We start from the raw sequence: 25,097 nt of genomic DNA, 5'->3' as shown, positions 1-25,097 counted from the left end.
TTAAAAATCAAAGATATTTCATTGTGAATTATTGAAATTAATCCACAGCAAGCCTGTGATTAATCTGATTTAAAATGTTCAGCGTTTGACATCATGAAAAACAAACAAAAAAAAAACGTTCTTCCTCCAGCTTAATGCAAGAAAAGAAATGCATAATGAAACCCAGAAGAACCTTCACATTAGTGTTGTCACATTGGTGTTGTCACATTAGTGTTGTCACATTAGTGTTGCCTGTGAGCTTGCACAGAGTCACTGTGAGAGCTCACGCTCACTCACTCTCTTCCAGCTTCTGGTCAGCCTCAGCGTTCCATCCTCCGACTGGGAGAGTGAAAACCTGTTTTGCGGTGCTTTGCGGGGCGGACTGAACTCTGAGCAGAACCGGCTTCGGCCCGCAGGCTGAGTGTTTGACCTCTCATGTGTTGAGCTCCGTTACAGAGCTGAACACTCAGCCGGGGCAGCAGGACGTCTTGTTCTGCAAAATGTGACGCAGGCACAGCTGCAACCACTGCTCCGCTCCTTTCCCACCTTGGTTCTATCTTTATCCACTGCCAGGTGTTTTATCATGCACCCCACACAAACAACATGCAGAGCCACGGACTGAAGCAGTTCTGTGATCCGCCACCAGGGGGCAGCCCTGTGCTTCTGGGAAACCATGCTGCGCTCATGTCATGCGAGGACACATCCTCGATATCCTGCACACTGTGAACAAAGGAACAACCTCTGGAACAAGCTGTGCTTCCATGTACATGAGGACATTCAGGGTTCCAGTCATTTCAAACAGGACAGACACTAACAGCCACTGGGACGGACCTGAGACTCAGCAGGTCTTCATTTGATGTCCAACAAAACACCTGGAGGCTCTGGGAGAACAGCGAGTTCGGGACGAGTCGAGGGACTGGATGGAGGGGAATGGATGGAGGGGAATGTTTTTCCCTGCAGCTTTCACTCCATCATGTGGAACTGAATCTTTCTTTTTTAGGTGTGAGTACCAAGCAGTGCGTAAACCCCACTGCAATGGGAGTACTTATTCTGAGAGTACTTATTCTGAGAGTACTTATTCTGAGAGTACTTATTCTGAAAGAGTTCTACAGAGCTGTAGTCACAGGGTGAATATCCATGTGTTACCGTCAAACAGGAAGTGATGTGTAACTCTGTGATCATACATGTAAAGTTTCAGTCAGATTGAATGATGTGGAACAGTCGGCCCTCATCACCTCTACAGTCAGTCGCAGCGCCACCTGGGGGACATGCTTCCAACTGCTGACTAGAAAGGATGCGAGGACCGGGTCAACGCTGCCTCCAGCTGTCCTCTGAATTCTGTTGCACATTAGACACTCTTTCCAGAAACAGTCTTCACTTCTCATACAGGTTGAAGAGATACAGAAGGGACCAATCATTTGTCCAAACCCCTCCTGACATGTTGACTTTCCAGCCACTCAGAAACAAAACCCTGATTTCATCACGAGAAAACCTGGAAATGGCCAAAACCGCCAAAACCACTAAATGGTTGAAAAGGCTTAAAACGGCTAAAACAGCTTAACCTACTAAATATGTCTTCAACAGCAAAAACCTTTCTGAGGCTCCATTTATATGATATATCATCATCCTGTGTTTACATGGCAACGCTTTGGAAATCCTGTCCGTTTCCAGGGAAACGGCAGAAACACTGAAATAATGTAGTTCCATGTTGGTCCACTAGTTGGTGCTGTTGTTAGTTTTAGTACTGAAAGCACACACGCACGCATGCATGCACGCACGCACGCACGCACACACATGCAGCAGAGAACACTGAGTTCTAAACATGAACACTGGGAGAACATTCTATTGGACAGACCACCAGGTTGGATTGTTATTACGGTGACTGTCAAAATAAAACTAACAAGTTGGATTGTTATTACGGTGACTGTCAAAATAAAACTAACAAGTTGGATTGTTATTACGGTGACTGTCAAAATAAAACTAACAAGTTGGATTGTTATTACGGTGACTGTCAAAATAAAACCACCAAGTTGGATTGTTCTTATGGTGACTGTCAAAATAAAACTACCAAGTTGGATGGTTATTACGGTGACTGTCAAAATAAAACCACCAAGTTGGATTGTTATTATGGTGACTGTCAAAATAAAACTACCAAGTTGAATGGTTATTACGGTGACTGTCAAAATAAAAGTACCAAGTGCAAGAGAATATGGACTGGGAGTCATGACTCCACAAAGGAAACGTTGTTCTGATTGTCTTTACTGAGCATGTGCAGGACCAGGACCAGGACCAGGACCGGGACCGGGACCGGGACCAGGACCAGGACTTCTCCAGTCTACGTGGAGCCCGAGCGTTTATAGAAATGTCAGTTAGCATGACAATGGAGTCGGCGCTTTTTCTAAAAGTTCCACTGAGGAGGCTGTTCTCTGAACACCATTGTCGTGTAAACGGACACCCAAAGCGCTACAAAGGTTCTTCACCTTCACTTGGAAAGGGGTGAATGTGCAGTGGTTTGATTGGACGGGAAGTTTCAGGATCGTTCTGTTGTCACTGTGTGAGATCAGCTGAGCTGTCAGGAAGGAGAGACCACCCACCCTCCTGAGAGACGCCTCGGAGTTCACGGCCACTGGGTTTTCAGGGTGGACCCATTTAGCTGTGGGGGGCAGGTTGAGGGTCGGGGGGTAGGAGGTTGGCGTTCCGTTGGGGTACTGCCACAGGATGGGGTACAAGCCGAGGCCTGCTGCCCCGCTGTGAGCCTGGGCAAGCAGAGGAGGAGGAGGGGGGCCCTGACCCTGTGGATAGACAGCTGAGTTAGTACCTGGATCAGGTGTGTGTGTGTGTGTGTGTGTGTGTGTGTGTGTGTGTGTGTGTGTGTGTGTGTGTGTGTGTGTGTGTGTGTGTGTGTGTGTGTGTGTGTGTGTGCTGGAGAGTCTCACCTGCAGGAACTGCTGCTGGTGTGCTGCTGCGGGGTGAGGCAGGCCCAGGTGACCCAGCGAGCCCGGGGAGTCCAGCCGAGAGTGCCCCCCCAGCAGGGAGGCTGTGGGGGGGGGCATGGCCGAGAGCACCCCTGGAGGCAAGAGGTGTGGATGAGGTAGGGCGGACGTGTGGGGGGGGGCCAGGAGGTGGGAGGCAGCATGGGGGTGTGATGCTGGAGAGAGGCAGGAGGAGTGGGGGGAGGGGGAGTGCAGGCTGTGCAGGTGGGGGTGGAGATAAGCAGCCACGTGGTTGGAGGAGACGCTGGCGGAGGCGGCGTTCTCGGCATCGGAGCGAACCAGCGCCGGGTCTCTGTAAACGGTAAAGGTCTCGTTCTTATCGATGATCAGTGGACTCTTGGTGCTGCTCGGCACGCCCCCCACCTCCAGACGCCCCGCCACAGGCTTGAACCCGCACCGCGGCGCCTCAGCCGGCTCCACCTTAGGGGGCAGACGGCTCGGGGGAGGGGGGGAAGTATCCGAGTATCTGGGTATTTTATGTTTGGAGACCTCTGGGGAGGTGTTGGGTTTAGGTTTGGAAATGTCCAGCAGGCCCGGGTGGGGCTTAGCTTTGAGGTCGGCGGGGCCTGTGTTGGAGTAGGCGTGGCTCTGAGAGTTGTTGGGGTGCGGGGCTTTCTGTTTGGGGGGGTCCAGCTGGGCGGGGGGCGGGTTGGGGCTGGGGCTGAGTCTGGGTTTGGGTACGTCAGGGGGGAAGGCAGTGTTCATCTTGTGAGGGGCGGGGGGGTTCTGAGGGGGCTGTTTTCTCGTCTCCTCGGGTAAAGACGGGCTCTTGATGTTGGGGTGGATGGAGGAGTAGTGCTGCTGTTGCTGCTGCTGATGGTGGTGGTGGTGGTGGTGGTGGTGGAGATGAAGAGGATGATGAGGAAGGGAAGGTTTCTCCTTCTCCACCAGCAGAACATTTTCAGCCACTGATGTGATCGGCCTGAAAACACAACAGAGAGACAGTTGACACAGAGATGGAGCCTGCAGACCCGCGGGTCATCTTCTGGACCACCTCTGAACCAGAACCAGAACCCAACATCCACCACTGAACCAGCACCAGAACCCAACATGTACCACTGAACCAGCACAAGAACCCAACATCCACCTCAGAACCAGAACCCAACATCCACCTCTGAACCAGAACCAGAACCCAACATCCAGCACTGAACCACAACTACAACCCAACATCCACTTCCGAACCAGCACAAGAACCCAACATCCACCTCAGAACCAGAACCCAACATCCACCTCTGAACCAGAACCAGAACCCAACATCCAGCACTGAACCACAACTACAACCCAACATTCACCTCCGAACCAGCACAAGAACCCAACATCCACCTCAGAACCAGAACCAGAACCCAACATCCACCACTGAACCAGAACCAGAACCCAACATCCAGCACTGAAACAGAACCAGAACCCAACATCCACCTCAGAACCAGAACCCAACATCCACCTCTAAACCAGAACCAGAACCCAACATCCACCACTGAACCAGAACCCAACATCCACCTCTGAACCAGAACCAGAACCCAACATCCACCACTGAACCAGAACCCAACATCCACCTCTGAACCAGAACCAGAACCCAACATCCACCACTGAACCAGAACCCAACATCCACCTCTGAACCAGAACCAGAACCCAACATCCACCACTGAACCAGAACCCAGCATCCACCTCTGAACCAGAACCCAACATCCACCACTGAACCAGAACCCAGCATCCACCTCTGAACCAGAACCCAACATCCACCACTGAACCAGAACCAGAACCCAACATCCACCTCCGAACCAGAACCAGAACCCAACATCCACCTCTAAACCAGAACCAGAACCCAACATCCACCACTGAACCAGAACCAGAACCCAACATCCACCTCTGCACCAGAACCCCCCCGGCGTCCTGCCTCACCTGATGACCTCTGAAGGAGCAAACTCGATTTTGCTGCTTGAACTTCTGGCTGCTGTGATGCTGCTTCCCAAGATGCTTTGCTGCTGAATAGGCGTCTCCATGTCCGCTCTGCGGCCTCCCTCCGAGTGCGAGGGGGACGGCGGGACAGGGGGCGAGGACACGGGGGAGGGGTTGAGGGGGACGTACGGGGAGAGAGCCGTGGACTCGGCCTTCTGGGAGGCCAGCAGCGCCGACACGGCTTCGGAGCTCTCGCGGTGCACGGTGGCCTGAGCCTCCTCCGTGATGTCGATGACGGCGGCGGCATGCAGGTGGGGCAGGGACGGCGTCTGAGAGCGAGGGGGCGCTGCAACAAGACGGCAATCGTGAGGGACAGTCACAGTGGGTGTGTGTGTGTGTGTGTGTGTGTGTGTGTGTGTGTGTGTGTGTGTGTGTGTGTGTGTGTGTGTGTGTATGTGTGTGTGTGTGTGTGTTTACCTTTCACAGCACTCTTACTGTTCTCCAGGACGCCAGCCTGGACGGCATCGGACAGTTGCGGCGTCTGTTGCCGTGGCGACCGTGTTATTTGTGTTACTGCCACCAGCTCCTCCTCCTCCTTGGAGATGGTTTTGCCCGTTTCCTTCGCCAGGGTCTTCTTAATGTCCTCTGATGCTTGAAGCTCCGCCCACGGGGACAAGCAGCCAATGGGAGAGGAGGAATTGTTCATTTTAGGTCCCTGTGGCTTCTCGTCCTCCTCCATTTTGGAAACGGCGGCAGGCTTGACATTGCTGCTGCGAGTCTTCAGTTCGTTCTCGGAGTTGGGTTCTGACGAGGAGGACGAGGAAGACGAAGAGGACGAGGAGGAGGACGACGAGGAGGAGGAGCAGGAGGAGTGGGCGGTCCTCTTGTTCTGGGGGTTTTCCGAGTCGCTGCTCTCCGACAGGTCAGAGGTCATGTCGGTCTTCAGCCGCTTTAGCCCCGCCTTCTTCTCGTCTTCATCACCCTTCCTGCGCTTGTTGACGGCCTGCTTGGCCTTCGACTTGGACTCTGAGGGACACACACACACAGTCAGTGACGGATGAACACATTACATCCTCACGAGAGCAGACAAGTGATGGAGAAACAGAAGCTTGAATAGTTTTTACACCAGCAGCTCGGACTTCGTCCCGGGTCGCAGACATCGGACCTCAGAACCTGCTCTAATCTACTGAAACCAGAGTACTCTAAAGACGGCGTGATGTCTCCTTCTCACAGCACGGACCGATGCTGACAGGAAGTCAGAACTTGGCTGCTGCCTCAGCTGCTGGTTTCAGGTCTGAGGACAGACGCTGCGTCCAGCAGCGGGACTCCAGCATCTCAGCTCATCCAACACACTGCTCAAAATGCTCCTCCCGGGGCTTCTCAGACGTTATCCACTTCACTTCTGCGGGTGTGAGTCCGAGCGGCGTGATGGACAGACAACTTGAGACATCAGAGACAGGAGGGGCACACAGAAACACACACACCTCTCCCCGTGCTCTCCTCCTTGCGGTCCTTCTCGTCCTCCTCCGGCAGGCTGCTGTCGGAGCCTTTCCTCCGTGAGGAGCGTGAGCTGCGCTGCTCCCTCTGTTCCCTCCCACTCCCGCCGGGGGAGTGGTGTGATTGGGTGGCTGGCTGCTGGCTCTGCTGTGATTGGCTCTGCTGCTGGGAGGCCAGCGTCCCCTGGGAGCCTTTGGGGTTGGGCCCTGAGGAGGACATGATGGGGCGGGGGCTGTTGGCCTGGGCTCGGGTGTAGTGACTCTGGAAGACAAAGGGTGATGGTGAGCGATGAGTCAGCAGGTCTGGACTGACCTCCAGAGCCTGGAGGAGGGCTGATCTCCACTGCTACGTCATGTGATCATGGAGGAAGAGGAGAGCTCCACACACTGACTGCTACTTGTGAAATAAACCCTCGTCTCTCTGTGGTTTGGCTCATGGGCTCAAAGCTTCGGACTAGCAGCCAGTTACAGCCTCCAGCTCTCTCCTGCTGCTGGTCAGACTGGAACTCTCCAGCTCCACCTTTACTAGCTGAGGGCTGGAGGCTCAGCACTTTGATGATTGATGAGCCACTACACTTATTAGTGATCAAACTGTCAGATTGGCTGCAGTTATTATGTTTATTTATTATTATAAGTCTTTTTCCTGCTACTTCAGCAATGTAATAACTTATTAAATTATGTAACTGCAAGATTGGGACAAATATCTTAGAACAACATACTTTATGACATAATAAATGTCTGAAATGATTAATAACACTTCATTAATTGGTAGTTACAATTACCACGGCAATCAGGGTAGTCAGCATCGAGTGACATCCAGGTCAATGTGAGGGGGTGGGGTCAATGTGAGTGGGTGGGGGTCAATATGAGTGGGTGGGGTTAATGTGAGTGGGTGGGAGTCAGTGTATGTAGGTGGGGTCAGTGTGAGTGGGTGGGGGTCAATATGAGTGGGTGGGGTCAGTGTGAGTGGGTGGGGGTCAATATGAGTGGGTGGGGTCAGTGTGAGTGGGTGGGGTTAATGTGAGTGGATGGGGTTAGTGTGAGTGGGCGGGGTCAGTGTGAGTGGGTAGGGTTAATGTGAGTGGGTGGGGGTCAGTGTGAGTGGGTGGGGTTAATGTGAGTGGGTGGGGGTGAGTGTGAGTGGGTGAGTGTGTGGGGTCAGTGTGAGTGGGTGGGGTCAGTGTGAGTGGGTGGGGTTAATGTGAGTGGGTGGGGTTAATGTGAGTGGGTGGGGTTAATGTGAGTACCTGCGTGTTGCCAGTGGTTCCGCCCGGTCTGCTGCCCGCCATCTTTAATGTGACAGGAAGAAAAATAATGACAAGAATAAGGTGGAGAGATTTATTTAAAAGTAATACCTTCAGGGTGAGTGTGTGTGTGTGTGTGTGTGTGTGTGTGTGTGTGTGTGTGTGTGTGTGTGTGTGTGTGGGTACACTCACGTGTGCACTGTTGTTGTTCTGGCTGGACCTAGACCTTCTCCTGGAGGTGATGCCGATGTTTTCTCCTTTCAACAGAGAGTGAACCACATCGTCCAGAAAGGTCATCTGGACCATGGAGGGGTCAACGTTCTGAGGCTCCAGCACCTGCACACACACACACACACACACACACACACACACACACACACACACACACACACACACACACACACACACACACACACACACACACACACACACACACACACACACACACACACACACACACACACACACACACACACACACACACACACACACACACACACACACACACGGTGATGAGTCTCAGCAGTGAACTACTGTCCCTCTGCGTTGTCTCCGTTGTCCCAGTAATCAGTGTGGACATCTTTGTTTCCTCATGAGAGAGCACCGTTAAAATGAGTAGATCTGCTGGAGAGCTGACAGACATAAATAAACTATCTTGTATTTAAGAAGTATCAGAACTTTTCATTCACAGCAGCAGGTATTTTATTACATTTTAACTGTGTTGACTTCTTTAGCCATTTTACTACATTTAACTTTCAGACATTTTAAGATGTTTTCACTTGTTTATTCAATTTTGCTCTTTTTAGGTTCAGTTTGTGTCCACATGTCAAAGTTCTAGAAGTGTGTGTGTGTGTGTGTGTGTGTGTGTGTGTGTGTGTGTGTGTGTGTGTGTGTGTGTGTGTGTGTGTGTGTGTGTGTGTGTGTGTGTGTGTGTGTGTGTGTGTGTGTGTGTGTGTGTGTGTGTGTGTGTGTGTGTGTGTGTGTGTGTGTGTGTGTGTGTGTACCTGGTCATTCATAACGACCATGTTTCGACTGAAGAGGTCGTGGTGTGTAATGATGCCAGTGAACCACTGGGTGGCCGAGTCCTGTCTGTACACACGCACTCTGTATCCATTCAGAGAGTAAGGACCTGGAAGACAAGGCGGTTAGAGTGGAGACACAAAGTACGCACGCACGCACGCACGCACGCACGCACACACTAACCAGACACTTTGGCTTCCTGCCAGACTCACCTTGCATAAAAATCTCCTGCACCTTCTGGTCTTTGAGCCAGCCTTTGATTTCTTCATGGAGCTGAGGGTTGTCTCTTAATACGGGGTTCTGACTGTCCACCTCATCCTGAAACACACACACACACACACACACACACACACACACACACACACACACACACACACACACACACACACACACACACACACACACACACACACACACACACACACACACACACACACACACACACACACACACACACACACACACACACCAAGTGGTGAAGCAGTTCCAGGACATCAAAGGTTTGAAGGAGGGAATAATGAGCTCCTTTAATTCCCTGTAAAAGAGAAGTTAATGCTCCGACTGGACGACCAGCTGAAGTTTCCACTGTTCACATCATTCACCCTTTTAAAAAGAAGTTTCTATGAGACAAACTGGACATGCCTGTGCCAAAGAATTATTTATTTTGTTAATTTCTACAGAAGTTCATTTATTGTATTATTTTATATCTATTTCCAAAACAAAAGCTTTTGTTTGCCCCCCCAGGGTTCGTAGGGTATTTCTAAACTAAACAAAGTCGATGCTCATCAAGCAGTTTGTTCTTGGTTTTTCTAAATGAGAGTGAAATTGAGACCGTAACAGAGAGAAGCACAGTGTCCACAGACTGGAGGGGGACTAATTCAAGCTGCTCCTGAAAACAAGAGGAACATGTGGTTGTGATGAAAGAGGCTCTGCTTCACTGGTGAACAGAAACACCCGTCCAGCTCCAGAAGAGTCCTCACGTCTTCACCGCCTGCTGGACAAGCTGCAGCGCGTCACTAGATAAACACCAACACACACATGGAACGCTCCAGGCAGCTGAGGCCTAACACTTTCCTCTCAGAAGTTTTTCACGTTCACTCACTGTTCTGAAAACAATGCTCGTTACCGTGGAAACGGCAGAAACGCTGCGTGTGTGTGTGTGTTAGTGTGTGGAGCTCCACCATGAGCTGAAGGGTGAGGAGGCTCTACTGGACCTCCACCTGAAGCACCAAACACTCACCAGCACACTCTAGTTTTCACTGTGAAACTCAAACGTCATTGATTCATAGCAGGAAGTGTGAAAGTGTGAAAGTGTGAAAGTGACCACACTCCTCCATGTTTCTCTGTAAAACGTCGACACACCACTGAGTGTGTCCATCCCAGGACACGAGCAGCTCGAGGCTGACAGGATCACTGGATCGACCCTTCAAACATTCCCTCCACTTAAACTGCACAACAAGCAGAATTCACCGACAATTATTGCTCAGTGATTAAAAAACGTGTGATAGTGTTGGTGAGTAGAAACACGGTGGTGACGTGTTGAGCTGCTGCTGCTCCTCCGGATGGTTTGATTCATGTGTTCAGACACCTTGTGATGCAGGTCAGTGTTCTGCAGTGGTTCAGCTGACTAACAGCTGGAATGATGAGTGGAGGACGACTCCCAGCTCTGCTTCATCAACACACACACACACACACACACACACACACACACACACACACACACACACACACACACACACACACACACACACACACACACACACACACACACACACACACACACACACACACACACACACACACACACACACACACACACACACAGTTGCCATGGAAACATGGTCACCATGACCACCACATGGTCAATTTCCATCAGCGATCACAGGAATGGAGTGAGAGCAAAGAGTGGAGAGCAGGAGTGAGACTGGAAGTAAAAACATGTTTCCACTCATTAGGGTCAGAAAATGAGTATTTTTTTGAAGGAGCTGAGACATGAGGACATATTCCTGCAGAGGAATGACGACCTTATAAAGATCTTGTGGATTTGTAGTCTTCAGTGACCATGGCCCTTTCAGAACACAAAGACTTTCCACAGGGAGCAGGAGCTGGAGTTGGACTGACTGACTCATTAAAACATGCTTCTGTGTCTCCGACTGGAGGCTGGGCTCAGCTGGATCACCACAGACAGCACAGACCGCGTACCCCACCGACTGACAAACACAACAAACACCACACTTGGACACGTGTCCACACTGTTACACACAGAGACAAAGACAGACTGGGAGCAGCAGAGCTTCTGATTTATCAACACAGCTCTATCAGAGAAAACGGCTTCAGGCAATCCATTCCCTTTAAATCAGGGGCCTGTGCCCATTTGTGACTCCTCTGGAGTGACTCTACAGCTCCTCTGGAGTGACTCTACAGCTCTGGTGTAGTGACTCTATAGCTCCTCTGTAGTGACTCTACAGCTTCTCTGTAGTGACTCTACAGCTCTGGTGTAGTGACTCTACAACTCCTCTGTAGTGACTCTACAGCTCCGGTGTAGTGACTCTGCAGGTAAAACAGAGAAGGCTACTAGAAGGTCTAAGAACAACAGGCGGCGTCTGAGAGCGACTGAGCTGCTGTGGATGTAGGCGGAGTCAGAGCGACTGAGCTGCTGTGGATGTAGGCAGAGTCAGAGGGACTGAGCTGCTGTGGATGTAGGCGGAGTCAGAGGGACTGAGCTGCTGTGGATGTAGGCGGAGTCAGAGGGACTGAGCTGCTGTGGATGTAGGCGGAGTCAGAGGGACTGAGCTGCTGTGGATGTAGGCGGAGTCAGAGGGACTGAGCTGCTCCGGATGTAGGCGGAGTCAGAGGGAGTGAGCTGCTCTGGATGTAGGCGGAGTCAGAGTGACTGGGCTGCTCTGGATGTAGGCGGAGTCAGAGCGACTGAGCTGCTCTGGATGTAGGCGGAGTCTGGCAGCAGCTTCCATGAGTGTGAGAGACTGAAGCAGTGACACCAGGGCCCGGTTGTTCAAAACTGGGTTAAGTTAACCATTGGTTAAACCCTAACTGCCGGTTAAATCCTTAACCCACCGTTAGCTAACTGACCGTTAAATATGTGTTGTTTAAAACATGGTTAGTCATCCCGTTAAAGTTAACTGTGAGGTTAACGTCACTGGTTCGCGTCCCTGACGCCGCTCTGCCCAAGGCTCCGCCCACTTTCAAGTCTCCATTCTTCCGCATAATGTCTTAAGCCTTACCGGTTAGTGAAAATGACATTGTGGTGGAGGCAGCCAGTGTTTTTATCTGCTCTATTAAACTACCATAGAACATGACAAACTACGCTGCTACCAGAATGTTAAAGTGGAAGATGAAAACTTAGCTGGATGATCAGAGGCTTCATGGTGCCTCTTCTTCTTTAATGTGACTACAGAGAACCATCTAGAGAGAACCATCTAGAGAGAACCATCTAGAGAGTGGACTGAGTGACCAGAGAGGAAAATAATAAGAACGTGGGAACCAGATAATAAGTCGTTACCTCAAATGAATAAAGCGAGGGAACCAGATCATTTCATCTCTGGGTTGACGAAGGGAGAGGTCTGCATGAGGCAGCAGGGGGCGCTCCGCTATGAGACGCTCCACAGAACCTCTTTATAACGAAGCCAGACTTCTGGTTCCTCAGGAACTACTAAACAAACTACAAACTACTGGAAATGAAAGCTTGGAGTTTTTAGAGCTAAAATGAGCCTTTTAATGGCTTCATGTGAAAGAGAACTTTAATCAGAGTGTTTTCCTAGGTTACCATGGAAACAACTGTAGAGCAGCGTTCTATCATTCTACACCTCCATTCCTCCATGTTGAAGCTTTTGATTCAGACACGTCCAGAAATAAAGTGAAAGGAGCAGAAAGTCACTATGGAATGTTGGAATGGTGAAAAATAAGACCCAAACTCATTTTTTCCTGCTAAAGAGGAGAGACATGAGAATGAGATCTTCTCTTTCTGGACCAAGGTGAGTTTAACACGTCTGGACTTCACATGTTTAGTTAGAAAACACCAATATCTAATGTGCTCCGTGGAAATGAGGCTCTTAAAGCTCCAGAGCAGCAAATATGACGGGATGGAGGCGGCATTGGTGAAAAATATAATACGAGGGAAGGAGATAGTAACTCTCTGTGTTCAGTTATTAATCTGAGGTTACTAGTTATTACCTCATTCCAATGTGTTATTATTATTATTTCTCTACGTCCACTCTGGGGCTCCATAGAGGAGCAACTCTTCATTCCAGTATCGACTCTATCAAAGTTCAGTCCTCCACCCTGTCCTTCCTTTGTTCAACTGCTATCATGAACAACATGGTGAGAGTTAACCACTGGTAAACAGCTAGTGGAGGTTAACTTTAACGTCAAGATAACACCTGGTTAAAGTTAACCCAGTTTAAACAACAAGTTAACACCTGGTTAAAGTTAACCCAGTTTAAACAACAAGTTAACACCTGGTTAAAGTTAACCCAGTTTGAACAACAAGATAACACCTGATTAAAGTTAACCCAGTTTGATCCACAAGATAACATTTGGTTAAAGTTAACCCAGTTTTGAACAACAAGATAACACCTGGTTAAAGTTAAAACAGTTTGAACAACAAGATAACACCTGGTTAAAGTTAACTCAGTTTGATCCACAAGATAACATTTGGTTAAAGTTAACCCAGTTTTGAACAACAAGATAACACCTGGTTAAAGTTAACCCAGTTTGAACAATTTGGTTAAAGTTAACCCAGTTTTGAACAACAAGATAACACCTGGTTAAAGTTAACCCAGTTTTGAACAACAAGATAACACCTGGTTAAAGTTAACCCAGTTTGAACAACAAGATAACACCTGGTTAAAGTTAACCCAGTTTGATCCACAAGATAACATTTGGTTAAAGTTAACCCAGTTTTGAACAACAAGATAACACCTGGTTAAAGTTAACGGTAGGTTAAATGTGTTTAACACCTGGTTAAACGATAACCCAGTTTAGAACACCCGGACCTGGTCTATAAATGAAGTCCAGTCTCCATGTGGAGCCGACGGCCACGACTGAAACAGGAGGCAGCAGAGCAGCAGAGTGTGTGTGTGTGTGTGTGTGTGTGTGTGTGTGTGTGTGTGTGTGTGTGTGTGTGTGTGTGTGTGTGTGTGTGTGTGTGTGTGTGTGTGTGTGTGTGTGTGTGTGTGTGTGTGTGTGTGTGTGTGTGCCAATTTAAATTGACTTTAAATCAATCCTCAATCAAAGAAATGTAATCAAATCAAACCTGGAGCTCGTTCTGACCCTTTTTTAAAGCTCTACCTGCTCTGGCCAGAGTACATGTAAGGTTTAGACGGTATGGACGTTCGATGTGTGCTAATGTGTGACACTACGGTGGCTGACAGGAGGAAATACATACACAGTGAGGAACATAAGTATTTGAACTACCTGCCATTGTGCAACTTCTCCTAATCAGAAACTATGGAGGACTCTGAAATTTATATCGCAGCTGCATTTCCACTGTGAGAGACAGAATTAAAAACGATATTCAGGAAATCACATTGTATGATTTTATACTATTTATTTGTATTTTATTGCTGCACATCAGCAAGAGTTCTGGCTCTCAAAGACCTGTTAATCTGCCTTTAAAAAGTCCACCTTTACTCCACTTGGTCGCTGGTTAAAGACACCTGTCCACCCCACAGTCAGTCCGTCTCCAACTGCCACCATGGAGACCAAAGAGCTGTCAAAAGACACCAGAGGCCAAATGGTTGACCTCCACTAGGCTGGAAAGTTCTCCGGGGAAGTTGCCAAGCAGCTCGGTGGAAATAGATCAACTGTTGGAGCAATGGTTAGACAATGGAAGAGGCTAAAGAGGACTGTCAGTCCCCCTGGGACTGGGGCTCCATGCAGGGTCTCACCTGGTGGGGGATCACAGATGATAAGAAAGGTGAGGAATCAGCCCAAAACCACAAGGGAGGAGCTGGTCAATGGCCTAAAGAGAGCTGGGACCACAGTTCCAAAGGTTACTGTGGGTAGAACACGACGCCGTCATGGTTTAAAGTCATGCATTGCTCACAAAGTTCCCCTGCTCAAGTCAGCACATGTCCAGGCCCGTCTGAGGTTTGCCAGTGACCTTCTGGATGATCCAGAGGAGGCAGGGAAGAAAGTCACGAGGTCAGATGAGACCAAAATAGAACCTTTTGGTCTAAACTCCACCCGCCGTGTTTGGAGGAAAAAGAAGGATGAACACCATCCCTACTGTGAAGCATGGGGGTAGAAACATCATGCTTTGGGGCTGCTTTTCTGCAAAGGGGACAGGACGACTGCACGGTATTCAGGAGAGGAGGCCATGTGTTGGGAGATTTGGACCAACAACCTCCTGGGCAAGCGGGAGGTTACGGTAAGGCAAAGCGCATCCAGGGTGGCCACAATAAAAGTCCCTCTGAAATGTGCAGTCTGATGTCACAGCACGCTGCCGATGATGTCACAGGTTTTGAGGAGCGTCCAGTTGACGTGCTGACTGCAGGAATGTCCTGCAGAGCTGCTGCCCCTCAACTGAAGGTTCAATTCCCCACCATGAGCGTCTCCAAAGGCGTTTCAGAGAATCTGGCAGTACATCCAACCATCCTCATCACCGCAGACCAGGTGTGACCACACCAGCCCAGGACCTCCACCTCCAGCATCTTCACCTCCATCACTATATTATTATTAAGCTCATTATTCCAGATCAACCGTTGTGGAGCCAAACAGACTTGGAACAAGTCAAGAACAGGAACAGGAACAGGAACAGGAACAGGAACAGGAACAAGAACAAGAACAAGAACAAGAACAAGAACAAGAACAAGAACAGGAACAGGAACAGGAACAGGAACAGGAACAAGAACAAGAACAAGAACAAGAGGAACAGGAACAGGAACAAGAACAAGAACAAGAACAAGAGGAACAGGAACAGGAACAAGAACAAGAACATTCTTTAAAGCTCAGTGACCAGGATTTATTGGGTTCTGTCAAAAGGATTGCGTCTCTCCCTAACACTCTTCTTCTCCTAAGCTCCTCCCACTATCCACGCACCAATCAGGATCTCCTGAGAATGGGCAGGTCATTTTCCAAGAGATCTGATTGGCCAGGAGGCGGAGCTTTTATACTGGTTGCTCTCCTGGTTGTGTACTGAAAATCAGAGTTAATCCTGAAGTTACCTCCAGAAGAGAATACGCCTCATTCAGGTCTGTTGTGATGTCGTGATGTCATGTGATGTCATGTGACAGGACCAAGTACAGCCTGACAGCTACAGTCAGAAAACTATCATTCATCCATCAATCCATCCATCCATCCATCCATCCATATTCAGTGTTTCCACCAGCAGCAGACAAACATCAGAGCTGAACTCACAGAACAATACACCAACATCCAGTGTGTGTGTGTGTGTGTGGGGGGGGGGGGGGGGGGGGGGGTGTATGTGGGTGGGTGTGTGTGTGTGTGGTCAAACTCTTGAGTCAGCACTAACAGTTTTATCATCTATCTCCTGTTCAACTTTTTCACCACACACACACACACACACACACACACACACACACACACACACACACACACACACACACACACACACACACACACACACACACACACACACACACACACACACACACACACACACACACACACACACACACACACACACACACACACACACACACACACACACACACACACACACACACACACACACACACACACAGTTGAGCAGCAGGCTGGGCTGCTCACTAAACAGTGACTTCATTGTACATTTTATGCCAAACAGATTGTACTACCCGCCCCCCCCCCCCCCCCTTCCTGTCCAACTGGAAAACCAGAGAGGGGAGGGGCTTTGACTGCACCCAGTGTGTGAGAGTGTTTTCACTGCAGCGACGGGTTCAAAGGTCTCCTGAAGAAAAGACGGCTCTGTACGAGTGTGGTGACTTAAGAATGGAGGAATGTGTGTGTGTGTGTGTGTGTGTGTGTGTGTGTGTGTGTGCCGTGCCAGTACTGTATCAGTACCATGCCAGTACTAGCACTATTACTATTCACCCAGAAACTAACTAAAGGCCCTCTTGATTTTCTGTCTGCTTCTGTTGTTTTCTTTTCTTTTTTCTCTGACTGAACTATTTACGTCCATCTAATTCTGTTTAGTCATTTATTTTGTCGAATTGTGTACGACGTGAACGCCACAAAATGAACGCCACAAAATGAACACCCCGACATGAACGCCACAACATGAACGCCACGACATGAACGTCACAACATGAACGCCACAAAATGAACGCCACATGAACATAACATAAACGCCACGACATGAACGCCACAACATGAACGCCACGACATGAACGCCACAAAATGAACGCCACGACGTGAACGCCACAACATGAACGCCACAAAATGAATACCACGACATGAATGTCACAACATGAACGCCACAAAATGAACGCCACATGAACATAACATAAACGCCACGACATGAACGCCACAACATGAACGCCACAACATGAACGACACAAAATGAACGCCACAACATGAACGTCACAACATGAACGCCACGACATGAACGCCACAAAATGAACGTCACAAAATGAACGCCACGACATGAACATGACAACATGAACGCCACGACATGAACGCCACAAAATGAACGTCACAAAATGAACGCCACGACATGAACATGATAACATGAACGCCACGACATGAACGACAGAACATGAACAACTTTAACCTGCTCCACCCACATGAAGCAACTTTAACCTGCTCCACCTACATGAAGCATCTTTGATCCGATCCAACCACATGAAGCAACGTCAACATGCTCCAACCACATGAACCAACCTTAACCTGCAGCAACCACAAGAAGCAACTTTGATCTGATCCAACCACATGAAGCAACTTTAACCTGCTCCACCCACATGAAGCAACTTTAGCGTGCTCCAACCTAATGAAACAACTTCAACGTGCTACACCCACATGAAGCAACTTTATCCTGCTCCAACCACATAAAGCAATTGTAACCTGGTCCAACCACATGAAGCAACGTTGATCTGATCCAACCACATGAAGCAACTTTAACCTGCTCCACCCACATGAAGCAACTTTAGCCTGCTCCAACCAAATGAAACAACTTTAACCTGCTCCACCCACATGAAGCAACTTTAGCGTGCTCCAACCTAATGAAACAACTTCAACCTGCTACAACCACATGAAGCACATTCAACCTGCTCCAACCACATGAAGCAACGCTAACCTGCAGCAACCACATGAAGCAACTTTGATCTTATCCAACCACATGAAGCAACTTTAACCTGCTCCATCCACAAGAAGTAACTTTAGCCTGCTCCACCCACATGAGGCAACTTTAACCTGCTCCACCCACATGAGGCAACTTTAACCTGCTCCACCCACATGAGGCAACTTTAGCCTGCACCAAAAACATAAAGCAACTTTATCCATCTCCAACCACATAAAGCAATTGTAACCTGGTCCAACCACATGAAGCAACTTTGATCTGATCCAACCACATGAAGCAACTTTAACCTGCTCCACCCACATGAAGCAACTTTAGCCTGCTCCAACCAAATGAAACAACTTTAACGTGCTCCACCCACATAAAGCAATTGTAACCTGCTCCGACCAAATGAAACAACTTTAACCTGCTCCAACTACAAAAAGCAAATTTAGCCTGCGCCAACCAAATGAAACAACTTTAACGTGCTCCACCCACATGAAGCAACTTTGATCTGATCCAACAACATGAAGCAACTGTAACCTGCTTCACCCACATGAAGCAACTTTAGCCTGCACCAAAAACATAAAGCAACTTTATCCTGCTCCAACCACATAAAGCAATTGTAACCTGCTCCAACCAAATGAAACAACTTTAACCTGCTCCAACTACATAAAGCAACTTTAACCTGCTCCAACCACATGAATCAACGCTAACCTGCAGCAACCACACAAAGCAATTTTAACCTGCAGCAACCACATGAAGCAACTTTGATCTGATCCAACCACATGAAGCAGCTTTAACCTGCTCCACCCACATGAAGTAACTTTAGCCTGCTCCACCCACATGAGGCAACTTTAGCCTGCACCAAAAACATAAAGCAACTTTGTCCATCTCCAACCACATAAAGCAATTGTAACCTGCTCCAACCACATGAATCAACGCTAACCTGCAGCAACCACACAAAGCAATTTTAACCTGCAGCAACCACATGAAGCAACTTTGATCTGATCCAACCACATGAAGCAGCTTTAGCCTGCTCCAACCACATGAAGCAACTTTGATCTGATCCAACCACATAAAGCAACTTTAACCTGCTTCACCCACAAGAAGCAACTTTAGCCTGCTCCAACCAAATGAAACAACTTTAACGTGCTCCACCCACATGAAGCAACTTTGATCTGATCCAACAACATGAAGCAACTGTAACCTGCTCCACCCACATGAAGCAACTTTAGCCTGCACGAAAAACATAAAGCAACTTTATCCTGCTCCAACCAAATGAAACAACTTTAACCTGCTTCAACTACATAAAGCAACTTTAACCTGCTCCAACCACATGAATCAATGCTAACCTGCAGCAACCACACAAAGCAATTTTAACCTGCAGCAACCACATGAAGCAACTTTGATCTGATCCAACCACATGAAGCAGCTTTAACCTGCTCCACCCACATGAAGTAACTTTAGCCTGCTCCACCCACATGAGGCAACTTTAACCTGCTCCACCCACATGAGGCAAATTTAACCTGCTCCATCCACATGAAGCACTATAACCTGCTCCACCTATATGAATCAATTTTAACTTCACTTCTGGGGCCTCGTACTCAGATTACTGCTAGAAAACCATTAGAAGGGAATTTTGCACAGAAGATGTGAGCACAGGGAAAACATGTAAACTCCACAGGCCATGTCTGGACTGGAACCCACAACCTATCATGTTGTAGAGGACCGCCATGACAGGAAGACTCAGTTCTCTGAGCAGAGCTGATCAAAACCACCCAGAGGAGCAGGTATCCACATGTTGGTGTCTCACCTGGTAGGGCTGGCAGGGCGGGTGATCTGACAGGAAGTCCAGCTGTCGGTCCAACAGGAACTCCACCGCTGTGACGGAGGACAGGAGGCTCTTCCCCACCACCGGCTTGAAGGCCTGCGAAGACAACCGCACAGCACGTCACTATTGGGTAGAGCAACTCACTGAGACACAGCAACTCACTGGAGTACAGCAACTCACTGAGACACAGCAACTCACTGAGACACAGCAACTCACTGGAGTACAGCAACTCACTGAGACACAGCAACTCACTGAGACACAGCACGTCACTCCTGGGTACAGCAACTCACTGAGACACAGCAACTCACTGAGACACAGCACGTCACTCCTAGGTACAGCAACTCACTGAGACACAGCAACTCACTGAGACACAGCACGTCACTCCTGGGTACAGCAACTCACTGAGACACAGCAACTCACTGAGACACAGCACGTCACTCCTGGGTACAGCAACTCACTGAGACACAGCAACTCACTGAGACACAGCACGTCACTCCTGGGTACAGCAACTCACTGAGACACAGCAACTCACTGGAGTACAGCAACTCAGTGAGACACAGCAACTCACTGAGACACAGCACGTCACTCCTGGGTACAGCAACTCACTGAGACACAGCAACTCACTACTGGGTAGAGCAACTCACTGAGACACAGCAACTCAGTGAGTTCCAGCAACTCACTGAGACACAGCAACTCACTGACATACAGCAACTCAACACATCGCAACAAACAAGTTCAGCAAATCAACAGCTCAGAAAACCACAAATAACAAAAAAACAAACCAGAAATAAATCACAAACAAACAACCAAGAAACCACAAATAAAACAGGTGTGAGAACGTTGGCTGAGCTACGCTCTTCATGCAACCACATCACACACACACACACACACACACACACACACACACACACACACACACACACACACACACACACACACACACACACACACACACACACACACACACACACACACACACACACACACACACACACACACACACACACACACACACACACACACAGTGAGTGTGAGGCTCTATTTCGGTCTGCCAGCGTGTCACATGACGCGGCCTGCCTCCGGGGCAGCTGGGAAACGAGCGGCAGTCATTTCACTGTGTCAATGTTTCTGTTCGCTCGGCTTTACAGTCACTCTGTGTTTACTGATGATCTGCCAGCAGAGCCTGGTCCCAGCAGCATGAACACACTCCTGCTCCTCCTCCTCTTCCTCCTGCTCCTCCTCCTCCTGCTTCTCCTCCTCTTGCTCCTCCTCCTCCTGCTTCTACTCCTCCTGCTCCTCCTCCTCCTGCTTCTCCTCCTCCTGCTCCTCTTCCTCCTGCTCCTCTTCTTCCCCCTCCTCCTCCTCCCCCTCCTCCTCCTCTTCTTCCTCCTCCTCCTGCTACCCCTCCTCCTCCCCCTGCTCCTCCTCCTGTTCCCCCTCCCCCTCGTCCTCCTCCTCCTCCTCCTCCTGTTCCCCCTCCTCCTGCTCCTCCTCCAGGTGCAGGTGGTTGTGTCCGTCTGGAGGTGGGGAGTCAGAGCCGGTCTGCAGACCCGTCCCGGAGGGCTTGTGGATGTCTGCAGCGCTGCAGGGACACGTGGGTCCATTTGGAGGGAAACAGAGTTTGTTTACTCTTGATGGGTTCCCCTGGAGAACCTGGATGAGCCTCAAGTGGCTGAACAGTTAATTGATTTGATGACTTTACTCAGCGTCCATGTAAACAGTGGAACCGGTTCTTCCGATCACTGAGGCTCTCATCTGGGTTGCAGGAATGTTGCACTTGTAAGCAGCGGTTGACTTCCCAGTTCTTTGGTTCCACCGTGACACACGACTGACCTGAAGCAACACACAGATCTGTTCTCTGGCTTCCTTCCTGCTCTATAATCCTCAGCACTCACGCTGGTTTGGCTCATTCAACCAAAGCCCTGCTTCACTGCCATTTCTCCATCTCTATTGTCACCCGCACCACGACTCTCAGCACCTGAACCGTCTGCCAGAAGGTCTCTGATGGTAAGAACCAGCAGTCCCGTGCTTCCAGTGGAAGACAGGGAACAATTGGAGGATTTTTCTGGGAATGGAAGATTTCAGGGAACGCATGAGGTCCCATTTTAATCTGTAACATGAGTCACTGGGTGATTAATCTGCCTGCTTATGATTCAAACATACAAACCCAGAGCGGGACTCACTTTGCCTTCATACATGCAGAAAGAAGCACGTCGTAGGCCCCGTTTCCACGGCAACGTTTCACCTGACAACACCTAGTCCCTTAAAAAAAGGAGTGTTTCCACTGCAGCAGCGGACACAGAGACAACGATGTAGTTAGTCTGCCGGGCCACTGGAGGGCGCTGTTGCTTGATTTTGTAATGAAACTACACAGACGTGTGCAGAGAACAAAACACTATAAAGGTGAAGAAAATGGAGAGAACCTGACATCAACATGGACTGATGACACATCGGATGATATCAGGGAGAGTCTCAACTATTAAACTACTGATCTGGAGGTTAAAACTAGAATATGGGTCAAACCACTACGGGTCGGCCATGTTTGTTTACAACTGGATGGGGGGGGGCAGTAACAGGCTCCGCCTCCATCCGTCTCTGCAGGAGGGAATAGTGATGGTGACAGAATCTTTCCACCTCCAGATACAGTGGATCAGAACACTGGGGTCGACTAAGCACTTTCTTGAAACGGCAGGAACGCTGACACTGCGACCGCAGATCACGACTGTAGTGACGAGTAGTGTAGATGCTCAGTAGAGCCAATCACACACACTCAGCTTCAGACACACACACAGCTTTAGTGACACACATCTTTAGTGACACAGAGCTTCAGACATAAACACAGCTTCAGAGACACACACAGCTTCAGAGACACACACAGCTTCAGACATAAACACAGCTTCAGAGACACACACAGCTTCAGAGACACACACAGCTTCAGACATACACACAGCTTCAGACACACACACAGCTTCAGAGATACACAGCTTCAGACATAAACACAGCTTCAGAGACACACACAGCTTCAGAGATACACACAGCTTCAGAGATGCACAGCTTCAGACATAAACACAGCTTCAGAGACACACACAGTCTGAACACACAGCGCTTCAGTGACACGCAGCTTCAGACACACACCGCTTCAGTGACACGGAGCTTCACACACACAGAGCTTCAGACACACAGGGCTTCAGACACACAGGGCTTCATACACACAGAGCTTCAGACACACAGCCTCAGACACACACAGCTTCAGTGAAACAGAGCTTCAGACACACAGGGCTTCAGACACACAGGGCTTCAGACACACAGCCTCAGACACACACAGCTTCAGTGAAACAGAGCTTCAGACACACATCTTCAGACGCATACAGCTTCAGACACACAGAGCTTCAGACACACAGAGTTTCAGACACACACAGCTTCAGTGTCACGGAGCTTCAGACACACAGGGCTTCAGACACACAGCTTCAGTGACACAGGGCTTCAGACACACAGGGCTTCAGACACACAGAGTTTCAGACACACACAGCTTCAGTGACACGGAGCTTCAGACACACAGGGCTTCAGACACACAGCTTCAGTGACACAGGGCTTCAGACACACAGCTTCAGTGACACAGGGCTACAGACACACACAGCTTCTTTGACACGGAGCTTCAGACACACAGGGCCTCAGACACAGAGCTTCAGACACACAGAGCTTCAATCCATGTTCAGATGAATGTGAGATGAAACTGAACTCCACAGTTGAGGAAAGTGCAGAATAATAATAACTATGAGACTGAAGAGCAGAGCTTCACAGCACAGTGACACACGATGGATCCACCAGAACCATCTGACAGCTAGGTTGATCAATAACGTCCACCTGAGCTTCATCAGATCCTCGGTGAGGTTTCCTGGCATCACTAGAACATGATTCAGCAAAAAAAGTTCTCAATGACAAAAGGACATTTAGAGAGAAAGTACAGATGCAGTCTTGTCGGGGGAGATGCTGCAGGCAGAGGGTGGAAACGGGGCCTTCATGGACTGTTGGGAGCTCAGAGGTCAGAGTACTCCTGAGGACAGGATTACTCCTGAAGACATGCCACTGGGTCAAAGTTCAGAGCAGCTTAAGCTTCACATGATTTCAGGACTCTCCTGCACACATTCATTTATGAAGCCACCAAGAGAACTCCGGAAGCTTCTGATGGAGAACAAGGTTTTCTGCGTCTCATCTCTCAGACTAGATTCTACAGCGCCTCTCCATTAAACTCTCCCTTAGTCCTCTGGAGGCGTTTGAACTTCCACCTCCAGCTGAAGGAGACGGATGTGCAGTGTGACGTTTCCAGAGTGAGACTGCAGCTGGACACTCAGACGGTCTGTTCATCAATCAGGTCATGGTTCAACATAAGTGATGACTTGACCATTACCTCTAGTTTAAAGCAGGTTCAGAGTCAACCGTCCCCCGTGAGGGGACTTGTTTTGTGTTTTATTATCATGAAGTGGCTCCATCCACAGATTCAGGTCTCAACATGAACACATGATTTAACAACGCGACCTCGAGACGGTCCTGATAACCAGCCAGACCGTCTCTTTGCTGGGCGGGACGAGAGTGGAAGACAGAGCTCACACATTGCTCCCCCTCTCCTGGTCAGGACCGTCTCAGAGACAGAGCAGATAAAAGCTTGTTCCTGAGTTCTGCTGAGTCAGCGTCTCTGCACTGCCCGGATTCCTGGAGTTCTAATGTTGTGATATTCTGCTGTGGAAGCGTCTCTATAACTGAATAACACAAGAGACAGAGCGACACAAGACTCACGTGTCCAGCTGGTTCATTCAGCAGGAGTTAACTTGGTGCTGCTTCTGTGTCTAATCAATGACAGTGAAAGGAGCCAGCAGTTTCCTGTTTGAGAGCAGGACGTGATGCTGGGGGGAGCAGCATGAAGTGGGAGGGAGAGACATCAGAGACGTGGTGAAGACAACGTTCCGCTCGTCCATTCAGCTTCTGAAGCTTTATTCTAACCACCGCGGCACAAGAACCAGCAGAAACTGCTCCTCACCTCATGAAGTCTTTGACACAGCTGGAGTCTGAAGCTCCCTGGCAGCGGCCGAGACGCCAACAGGAAGTCATCAACTTCCTCAACACTGTCCCCGTCAATAATCCTCTGTCAGCTAGTCAGCCTATTGAATTAATACATTAAAGCACATTCATCCTCCATAGACGTCATAGACATGACCCATCATCCATTCAAGCCACCAGAGGGCGCCACTCCAACCTACTGTCCAAACAGCAAAACACCTAGTCAAGTGTCCCTTTGTTTACATAAAAGTTTCAAAAACCTTGTATTTTGCATGCTAGACCACTAGTTGGAGCTGTGGTTCATTAAGGAAGAAGAAGAAATGTTCTCCACGGAGGCAGACCATGGTT

General features: G+C 49.1%; 1 protein-coding gene across 1 annotated transcript in view; it reads right to left on the bottom strand.

Moving 5' to 3' along the window:
- The window catches only part of jmjd1cb (jumonji domain containing 1Cb), a 148,788-nt gene that overhangs the window by 37,438 nt on the left and 86,253 nt on the right, over positions 1 to 25,097 (bottom strand). Inside the window, exons 3-12 of the mRNA XM_080461992.1 lie at positions 19,677 to 19,790; positions 8,841 to 8,946; positions 8,613 to 8,737; positions 7,801 to 7,944; positions 7,612 to 7,653; positions 6,353 to 6,626; positions 5,346 to 5,894; positions 4,872 to 5,214; positions 2,916 to 3,894; positions 2,574 to 2,771 (exon numbers count right to left, since the gene is read on the bottom strand). Of these exons, the coding sequence (XP_080318118.1) occupies positions 2,574 to 2,771; positions 2,916 to 3,894; positions 4,872 to 5,214; positions 5,346 to 5,894; positions 6,353 to 6,626; positions 7,612 to 7,653; positions 7,801 to 7,944; positions 8,613 to 8,737; positions 8,841 to 8,946; positions 19,677 to 19,790 (2,874 nt within the window). The remainder of the gene's footprint in view (positions 1 to 2,573; positions 2,772 to 2,915; positions 3,895 to 4,871; positions 5,215 to 5,345; positions 5,895 to 6,352; positions 6,627 to 7,611; positions 7,654 to 7,800; positions 7,945 to 8,612; positions 8,738 to 8,840; positions 8,947 to 19,676; positions 19,791 to 25,097) is intronic.

Source organism: Lipophrys pholis, assembly GCF_963383615.2.
Source record: "Lipophrys pholis genome assembly, chromosome: 1".
Taxonomy (NCBI): Eukaryota; Metazoa; Chordata; class Actinopteri; order Blenniiformes; family Blenniidae; genus Lipophrys; species Lipophrys pholis.
This window is presented reverse-complemented; position numbering and strand designations above follow the sequence as displayed.